The sequence below is a fragment of the Triticum dicoccoides genome, chromosome 1B, assembly GCF_002162155.2.
Source record: "Triticum dicoccoides isolate Atlit2015 ecotype Zavitan chromosome 1B, WEW_v2.0, whole genome shotgun sequence".
In the NCBI taxonomy this organism is placed as follows: Eukaryota; Viridiplantae; Streptophyta; class Magnoliopsida; order Poales; family Poaceae; genus Triticum; species Triticum dicoccoides.
This window is the reverse complement of record NC_041381.1, coordinates 3,708,061-3,717,828: the sequence shown is the minus strand read 5'-3', so window position 1 is coordinate 3,717,828 and position 9,768 is coordinate 3,708,061. Positions and strand designations below refer to the sequence as shown.

Here is a 9,768-nt window from a genome sequence, read left to right as displayed (position 1 = left end):
CGCACGAGCGAAACACGCCTTTTTGCCGGACGGCCTTCACGGGTGACTCATGTTCTTCGGGTTTCGATCCCCATGCCGATCCGACCAATGACACCCTGTTCATTATGAATTTTTGTTTCCCATCCGAAAATTCGTCTCGCTCCCGTTATTCATAACTTCTAAAATAAACAACTAGTGCCATGGAGCTAGCGAGGATACCTCAACATCTAGGACCAGGGTGACAATGGAATCAACGTGAACCATAAATTGGCTCCAGAGTAACTTGCACTTGTCAGAGGAGATTAAAGTTCCCGCCTTTAGAATCAGCACCTGGTAATGGTATCCATTATTCGATTATTTCTAGTTCAAGTAATCAGAAAAAACATGTATATTCTACGATGAAAGGAGGTGCTAAGTAAAAGAAAAACTGCATTGATTCAGTAGAAACTTATTTATATAAGCATGACGCGTGGCATATATACCTTTTTATGTGAGATGGAGGCCAGTGGATCAAAGTGGTAACTCCTATCTGTGGCCCTAGGCCCTTCATCAAGTAGGGAACGAAAGTTTTCAAAGGTATCACCGTCTCCATCTAACCGAATTTCCGATATTATCCAAAGCATCATCATACACTGCATGGAAAGAAGGAAGAACAAGTCACAGCTCCTAAATCACTTTTTTTCTTTTCAAATAGACAATATTAAATTTGACATACTTCATCAGCAATTGCTTGTATATATTCTTTTCGATTCCGTACTATTGACATATCGGCATTGAATAATATCTTGAATCTGCACATATTGCACCACCATTTAGTCTTCGGGCAACAGAGGACCTGCTTTTGAGTTAGATATGGAGCGCAGCTCACCTGTGTCTTTCATGCGGATCGAGATAGTTGTAGCTTCTTCTTTTGTCTTCAATTCAACAGCGACCCTTCCATGTTTTTCCAGCCTTGAAAGCGATTCTTTCACTGTACCTTCATCGAGATCCAAATCTAAAAGAGCATATTTAAGATCCGGAATCTAAATGATGAATCGGAAGTTCGGAAGAACCTCAGATCTGCCACAAAGCTCTGCCACTTTCCGTTTCAAAACACGAACTGACTCCACATGATCGTCAATTGCATGCTTAAGATTATTCTCGAAAGTTGCAGGATCCCATGTCATTTGTTGAATAGTAGCATCTGTAAAGCCACATGCAAGATAAAAGCATTTGGACTGAATCGGAGTGGAGTGCAAATTAAAGAATAACGTTCTTTAGAATAAGAATGCTACCAGTACCATCAAAAAACATACCTTCGAATCCTTTTCTGAACTTATGCAAGAATGATTGAGCACAATCAGAAGCGGCAACAAGGAATTCCTGGTTTTTTTGGGCCTCATGAAAGGACTCCTTGAATTCTTTTAAAGTTCCATTCACCAAGTGGCGCATAAGAGATAAGTACGCAGGATGGACAAGCTACAAAATGGAATTTGTATCGAATAGGACAAAATTAGGCAAGAGAATGCTCTTCAGAGACAAAAATGCACCATTTCAAAACAAGGATATGAAATGATTGGCGGATAATAAACTAGAATATGGATTCGTTGTAAGGTTCTTGTTCCCTTTGGTAGGCTTGGAAATTTTTTGAGGTACAAACTCTAGACCCCCGTGTTGCCCATCCTGGCGGCACTAGGGAACGTCACCAGCGCCACCTCCTAGCCTAACCTACGCTCCCCCTATAGCCACTGCATAAGGAGCCCGTTGGCGAAGCGCAGGCAGACCCCGGCGGGCATCTCGTTGGATCGTGGGTTGCCCAGACCTAGGAGGTACGACGGCCACGAGTCCTAGTTCTGGGTGTTGTTAGGCTGCTCCAAGGATGACAGGGGTGTGGCGCTTGACGCCAGCATGATGCTGGCATGACGGTGTAGTAGGTGACGTAGAGGTAGAGCCTGATCTAGGCCCTGCGGGCTGGCTGCTAGAGGTCGCCATTCTTGGTCGTTCTTGCCATGGATCTGCGCGAACTGGCGCTCTGGGTGGTAGCACATGTTGAGAACTGGCACCGAAGGGAGCCAAGGTCGCATCATCCACTTGAAGGCACAGATGTCACTGCTGTCGCCGGACTTTACCATGGAGAAGGGGTCCTCCACCTGTCTGCTGCACGGGGGTGAAGTCCTGGAACTGAGGGGCGGCTTATGAGCTTATAGTCATTGACTATCCGAAGTCATGCTGATGGTGTGCCTATCAGATATGATGTTAGGCGGATGTAGCTTGGCGTTGCCCATGGTCAACCCGACATGGTTGCCTTGATTCAGATCTAGACTGCTTGGTGGTGGTGAACCATATCCAGTCGGTGGGATTGTGGTGGTTGCAAACTGTGCTACCGCGACTCCAAGATGGCAGTGCTCACTTAAATATCTTTGGGAGGACTCATCTCTCCCGATCTAGTAATTGACTTCGGCGGTGACATTCGAACTATGGATGATGGCTTGACATACATGGATGGTTGTACAGTGACGGCGGTAGCGCATCGCAACTATCCAGAGGCGGGTGTGTTCTCATCATGTTTGGATCATCTTGATTTGAGCCAATAAAATCGCTCTTGTTCCCAGTTCAATGTTTTATACTTTTGCTACAATATTTCCACCATTTCATGCATGGCTTGAACAAAATATGATGATTTGTAATCAATAGAGTAACATCCAGACTTGCGTCCAAGATTTCTACTATGGTATACCAAGTGAGAAGATGGACTGATTTATTCACGTTGTTTATGATAAAAACCAAGTCAACTGCTGATTAAACTGTGTCAAAAAACTATTGTTTGATCATGATCTCGAGGGACTGCGTGGAAGGCTCACTTCGGTCAGATTCACACGTGCTTCTAAAGATGGAGAGGGATAAGTTGGATGGTGAGAACCACAAGCTGAAGGAGATGGTCACTTTGAGATATACACTTCTTCTGGCTAATGATGAGGAGGCAGCTAGGAGGCTGAAGAGAAGCAGCTGGAACCACAAATCGCCTTGTCCTTCACCGACCCCGATGCCACCACCAGAGAGGGAACTAGAGGGTTGACATGTGCGTTACTCTACTGGTGTTAATTTGAGGTTTCGACTTGTGGATACCCATGTTTGCACACTGCTATTTTGGTTGTGTAACTTATTTGTTATATATACCGCTGCATGCAATGGTTTCTATGTTTATATATGTATCTGTTACTTTTGACAAAAAGCTAAGAGAAGACATTGTGGATCCCTCCGGAGAGGCGGATGTGTGAAATTGAGGGAGAAGAGAGGTAATTCATTTCCCCCTATTGAAGTGGCCTGTAGCGAAAAGAACAAAAGCAAAGAAAAAAAAAGCACAATGGAAACAAAAAAAAAGAAAGTACTATGAAAAAACTAAAATAAAACAAAAACTGGCGGTCGTGTGAAATCTAGCAATAATAGAAGGACACCCTTCCCCCTTTTGGTGGAAGGCGGTTTCAATTGTTGACTTCTGCCAACGTATGCCGGGTTTTACACTCGGCAATGCTTTGCCGAGTATCGGCCAAAAGGAACTCGGCAAACACGTAGGACACACGTAGAACATATGCCGCTATTGAAACTTGGTGAAGGGTTGCCGAGAACCTCCCTGGGCGAAGGCGGAAAACATGAACACCCCGCGCCAGCACCGGGTGCATAGAACGTAGAACGACCTGTCAGGGGGAACTCGGCAAACACCAACCGCTACATGTCAGGACCAGGCACGTAGAACGACTGCCATGTTAAAGAAATGGCGAAGGCATGCCGAGTACCTGCCCGCGGTGGGGGGTGGGGGGACTATGGGAACATGAATGCCACACATAAGCACCGCATGAGTAGAACTTCTATCAAGTTAGAGTTAGGCAAACATGTCTGCCACATGGCATCGCGGAAAATGGATGTCCGCTCTACCCATCCCGTGTTTGCCTTATTATTTTATTTTGGAGACTGCACGACTATTGTTCATAGTGTTGCGGAGTCCCCCATAATAAGAACACGACCACATTAATTATGGCCGTCCCAGCCCACAGGAGTCCTCTTTTCTGATGGCAGACGTGTTGCCGAGTTCCAAAGAAACTCTGCAAACTCCGCGATTTCAGTAGTGCGGGAAGGGTGGATTCACTCAGCCAAGGGACATGATGGGGAGTATAAAGGTAATGACGACGTGTTTGTGATCACCTCTTGATCAGCATATGGAAGGGGCTGACAAGTGGGCGAGCGCCCAACTCATTGTGTCATGACGGGACAACAATGACTCAGGAGGACGCAACGTGAATGGTCGGCAGGTTCAGCGTTTTGATTTCACGCTCCAGGGATCAATGTAAGCCGCAAAATATTTTTTCAATACCGCGTTGGCAAGTTCTTCGACTTAAATATTGAATTTACGCTCCAGCCAGTTGCTCAAAAAGTTCAAACTTTTGGAAAGAGGCATTCAAGATATTTCAACTCAGCAAGGCAACACTCTTCCACTTCCTGAAATGCATTGCAAACCCATGGAGGGCCCCATTATCCCGGGCAGCAAGAAGACCTTGGGAGCTAGCGTGCACCATCGAAAACTCAGGTTTCGGGACAACAAAATTGGAAGAAAGGTAATCCCTTCCCATTCAAGTTTTCCTTCTTTCCCATCACAGCGTCGGTTACCCAATACGCTTCTTACTCCCCCACATCGTCTACGCTCGAGGCGGCACGGGGGTGACTCATCCAAACCCTAGTGAGCCGCTGCCAGATCAAATCCACCGCACCGGCATCGGGAGATGCAGCCGGGCTAAGCCTGTGCGGCCGATGGCGGCGACAGGGCTTCTACTTGCGGCTCCCATGGGTCCATGGGCAACATTCTCAGCATGATCGGGCAGTGCTCCGGGCACGTGTGTGCTCGCGTCAGCCGTGCGGTGGTGGAGGTCGGCAAGGGGTAGTGGGGCGCAGCTGCTATGATCCATGTATGGCATGCTGGGCGTGCCGGCGGGACGGGCGTTGGCCAGGGTGGCAGTGTGTGTGGCGTTCCTGATAGGCGCATAGCCGCATACACTGTCCTTTGGCAGTGCTCAGGAATGGCGGATGGGCCATCGAGCCTTGCTCCGGTGGCCTCGCCTATTCTCGTCGGTGCGCTGGACAAGATGCCATAGTTCATGGTGGTTGATACGAAGGGGAGGGTGTGAGGGGAGGTGGGAAACCCTATCTCAGCTTGGTGTTAGGAGTGGTGACGATGACGCTTCAGGGCCCCATAATCCTTGTTGAAGGTGTCGCTACATTGCTCCCTTCCTCCCGTCATAGTCTTTACTTTGGAGAAATCCTTGCTCCCTTTGTGGGATGAATGATGTCATGATTTCTTCGTCGTTGACCTTTTTGGAGGCATTGTCTTGGAGCTGACGTGATCGCCAAACCCGAGGAAGCTTGTTCAGCGCTGCTCCGGAGTGAGATTCTGGACCATGACTTGATGCACAGGACATGGATGTGCAATAGTGGCGGTGGATTTATGGCTAGGCCGGTAGTTTCTATTGTAGATTGTTGATCATTATTTTGATCGCTTTGGAGTTTTTTCTTTTGCTGCACTAAGGCATAGCTTCGGTTATGTTTGACTGCATGTTGCCGGTGTAATTTTTGTGTGTGTTCGTATTGGTGGTGTTCATCCTAAATGTGTGTGTACTCACTATTGTATCACTTGATGCTCCATTTAAAGCTAATAAAATCCATCCTTTGTCGACAGAATACGCTTCTTATTTCAGAGCAGGACCAAAAGTCATCGCTTATTTGCAGTATATAAAAGGGACGGTGTGGCAGGGCAAGTGGGATATGCTGCTCAAGGATACGTATGGGTATGAATAAGCGCATCTTCAATGGGCACGCTAGATTTGGCACCCGCGAAAAGAAAACATTGTTTTTGCATGCCTGAGCCCGGTTGGCACCAACGAAAAAAAATAGCGCGCTACAGAAAATAGCGTGGCCCCTAAAAATATGCTATTAGCGTGCTATAGCACGCTATAGCATGCTATTAGCGTGACATTGTACTCTCTATTAAACCCGCACGCGGGCGCCCTCCAACCGTCATCTCCATCGTCTCTCTCTTCCCGCCGTGACATTCTTCCTCGCCTCTGTCAGTGCCCCGCCGCCACGGCGCCATTCTTCCTCGCCTCCGGCGCCTTCTCCCCCACCGCCGCCATACCGACACGCCCCCGAAGCAGGTCTGGCTACTGAGGCGTCTGCCTCCGGTCCTCCGGCGTGTATTACACGGAGATCCGATCCGGTGATACACGCCTCGGTCTTGGGACATTCGAGACTACCCACAAGGCTGCCCGCGCGTATGACACGGAGGCGTGGCGCCTCAGGAGGCCACGGGCGCAGATGAACTTCTCGTACATGCGGATGTGCAAGCAGGCACGGGAACTCGCCGATCTCCCACGGCTGGTCACCGCGGAGGACCCCCGTATCCAGCGGAGGCGGGAGCGTCGTCTCCTCATCACCGAGGAAGATGAGCACGTCATGGCGGCGTGGCGCAAGCGCTTCCGGCAAGATATCGCTGCCAAAAACGATTTCTGGATGCGGAGGAGGGCGGACCGATCTGCGGAGCGGGCGGACATGCGTGAGCGGAAGGCACTGGCGGAAGCCTAGTGCGAATTCGGACCTGCGTCGATCTGGGACGAGAATGATCCTCAGTGGAAAGACATGTTTCTGTCGTCAGACTACATGACCGAGGAGAACGAGGAGTAGTTATCCAGTTTATCATTGACACGATTATCTACATTATTTGCATCGTAGTATCGTTTTTATCTATTTGTATCATATGGACTAGCTTGTGATGTTGGAACTATGCTATGAATTTAATCTATGTGTTGTTTCATATTTTTCGTATGTGTTGCTTTAATTTTTTTTCAAGCACCGGCTGCTCGGGTGGTGGATTTTGCAGCGCCTACTAGAGTTATAGCGGTGCGCCATATTTTACAACGCCTGTTGGAGCAAACGCCATCCTGTGCGCTATAAAACGCTATTTTGACGCTAAATAAATAAATTCACACGTCGTGCAACCGCGCACCTGTTGGAGATGCTCTGAGAGGATATCACTGGTATTATCTGCAACCGTGCAACCGTCACTTATATAAATTTTCATCTATATTGTAGGACAAGGTATTATTTGTAAGATGTGATTTTTAAAATCTATACTGGAGCAATTTTTCTTCGGTTCGAAGGAAGCTTCATTTTGTACAACTTTTGGTTGGACCAAGCGCTTTTTCAGACTTCGATTATCTTGGAAGAAACAATTTTGGCTGGAAGATTTAATATATTTAGCTAACTGTATGTAACCATAGGTGAACTATTTTAAGGTACTTTTTGGTATTTATCGATGTTAAATTGGCTCGCACATTACCAACTGCCAGCTCTCTTACCCATCCCTTCCTTTCTTCTTATGAAAAACAACGCAGCCACACACAGAGGTTTCATGACGGGCGCGGCGTGCACCTCCGCCTACTAGTGTAAACTTTAATCAATGACCACTCCGGAAGCAGCCTGCAAGCTAGAATCTCTGATTCTTCTTGCAGTGAGCTAAGCATGTCCAACTCTTCCAAGAGGCTGAAAGGCGGCAACGAATGAAGCAGTTTGTCATAGGTTAGGTTTAGTTTTACTCTATATGCTTTTTTTTTTTTGCTGGTCTGGTTTATTAGGCCCCAGTTTGTTCCAGTCTTATTGAATAGCTCTGCTTCCGCATTCCTTTTATCAGAACCTTTTCGTTGGGTTTTAATCATGAGAAAAACTAAAAATGTTCTGATGCCTTCATCATAATAGTGCCTGTAATCTAGAAATGTGACGCAAAAGCTCACAAATATGTAGGAACCTGCGAAATTTCGGAGACTAGCTGTTGTCTTGCCAATGTTCTGATGCCTTCATCATAATAAATAGACTCCTTATCATACCTTCAATTTAGAGAGAAACTAAATCAGCAAAGGCAAGGTATTTCTTGAGGATCTTCACATAATATATATGCCAAGAAATAAGCACGGTCCGCACAGAATAATTCGAATATGGAAAACAAACATGTCGTATGGATTACTTCTGCATTTGCAATTCTACCCAGCCTGGCACCTAATTCTTATTATTGTTTGAAGCAGAAGGAACGGAGAAGGTTTGACACCAGAAAGCCATCCGTTTGACATGGACATACTTGGCAATAATTGTACGAACTTGAAAACATATAATAAACTGACTTGAATTTCAGATCCCCCCACGTGGTAAATGGCAGTGACCAATCCAGACAAGTTTTCCAAAACTTGGGTATACAACAACCACATCAAAGGAAATAGCTCTGACAAGAAAAGATCAAAGAACTCACTCTGATAAACATCGATGAAGAAGTCCGTTGATCTTTTTCCCAAACCCTGGAACACAGTCATTCTGAACAGCCTCCTTACAATGTTTCCATTCCTTTACATATAAATACATATAGTATCAGTTGGTTAGTGAATGAACCTAACAATTTATCGTGCATTATAGGTACAATAATCACCTCGTCAGCTCTAAAACTAGCAACTTTCTCACTACTGATTTGCCCACAGCGCACTGTAGCAACCATAACCTGAATTTTGTACATAGAAGATATGTCAATACACATTAAGGTCTCGTTTTGTAGCCAAGTAATAGTGAAGTAGCTTCTGAATACTTCCAATTTGCAAAAATATTGTGGTTGTCAATACTTTGAGTTGTTTGGCTAACCAGATTACTGCATTTTCAATACATCAGCATACCAAATCCTTTATTTTTCTCAGTAATAAAAAATGTCTGATCCTCTTTTCAAATACAGAGACAGAGGAAAAAATATTTTTCAAAAAAGAATGACAACTACTTCACTAAAAAACAGTAGCACACAAACATGTATGAAGTTTTCTGAATACTTCAAATTACAGTAGCATCTCGAAACCAAAGTTTCTACAGGCATCTCGCTGAAATACTTCAGCAATCAAATATTTCAGTTTTAAATACATTTTTCTCCCAAACATAGCCATAGTAAAATACGCTGATAGTTCAAACTAAAAAGTTCTGTAGGCAGATGCTCACTTTATGAGAAGGTAGATCAAGGTCTTTGTCCTCCTTAACGAGCCTCCAAATTTCCTTTGTACTAAAAGAAAAATCTGAAGCCGGAAAATTTCCAGAAAGTCCAGCATGACCAATTGATTGCTGAAACCAACCTCCTAAACTAGAAACCTTCACGAATTCAATTTACTGTTAGACATAATTTGAGGAACATCACACTACTAGGGAAAAGCCTAGCAGCACTACTACTATCAGCGCGGGTTTTTTTTTAATTTTTTCGGAAAAATATTTTGATTTTTCCCCCTAATTTTCAAATTTTTGAATTATTTTAACCTCAAATCTCTAATCACCCCTCATCGCTGCTCAATTTAATCTCTAATCACCATTCATCATTCCAAATCATCGAACTTCGCGGACGGTCACCCATCCTCTCACTACTCCAGCCTGAGCACGCTTAACTTCCGGGTTCTATTCTCCCTCGTTTCCAAGTCTGCACTTGTTGTTTTCCTGACAATAGTAAGATGTCAATCCTATTAACCTCAGGAATTTAGCTTGAGCATGAAGTCACACATTTCACTATTTGAGTTTGAAACTATTGTTCTAAAAAATTAGTAACACTAATATTTCTTGAATAATTAGTTTGACCATAGTTTGACCATCGTTTGACCATAGTTTGACCACAGACCACAGTTTGACCACATATCACATGGGAAACTTATTTTCTTTTATTTTTTTGACATTTTCATTATTTTCTTTTATTTTTTTTAACTG

At 45.0% G+C, this 9,768-nt stretch overlaps 2 protein-coding genes across 2 annotated transcripts in view; both read right to left on the bottom strand.

Moving 5' to 3' along the window:
• LOC119298770 (protein ROOT HAIR DEFECTIVE 3-like) overlaps positions 1–9,162 on the bottom strand; it is a 16,716-nt gene extending 7,554 nt beyond the window's left edge. The window contains exons 1-9 of the mRNA XM_037576066.1: positions 9,022–9,162; positions 8,474–8,542; positions 8,300–8,391; positions 7,805–7,883; positions 1,275–1,437; positions 848–1,162; positions 695–770; positions 462–611; positions 199–309 (exon numbers count right to left, since the gene is read on the bottom strand). Coding sequence (XP_037431963.1) covers positions 199–309; positions 462–611; positions 695–745 — 312 coding nt within the window. The 5' untranslated portion in view covers positions 746–770; positions 848–1,162; positions 1,275–1,437; ... (2 more) ...; positions 8,474–8,542; positions 9,022–9,162. The remainder of the gene's footprint in view (positions 1–198; positions 310–461; positions 612–694; positions 771–847; positions 1,163–1,274; positions 1,438–7,804; positions 7,884–8,299; positions 8,392–8,473; positions 8,543–9,021) is intronic.
• The window catches only part of LOC119349925 (protein ROOT HAIR DEFECTIVE 3-like), an 11,966-nt gene continuing 10,493 nt past the window's right edge, over positions 8,296–9,768 (bottom strand). The window contains exons 11-12 of the mRNA XM_037618017.1: positions 8,474–8,542; positions 8,296–8,391 (exon numbers count right to left, since the gene is read on the bottom strand). Of these exons, the coding sequence (XP_037473914.1) occupies positions 8,296–8,391; positions 8,474–8,542 (165 nt within the window). The remainder of the gene's footprint in view (positions 8,392–8,473; positions 8,543–9,768) is intronic.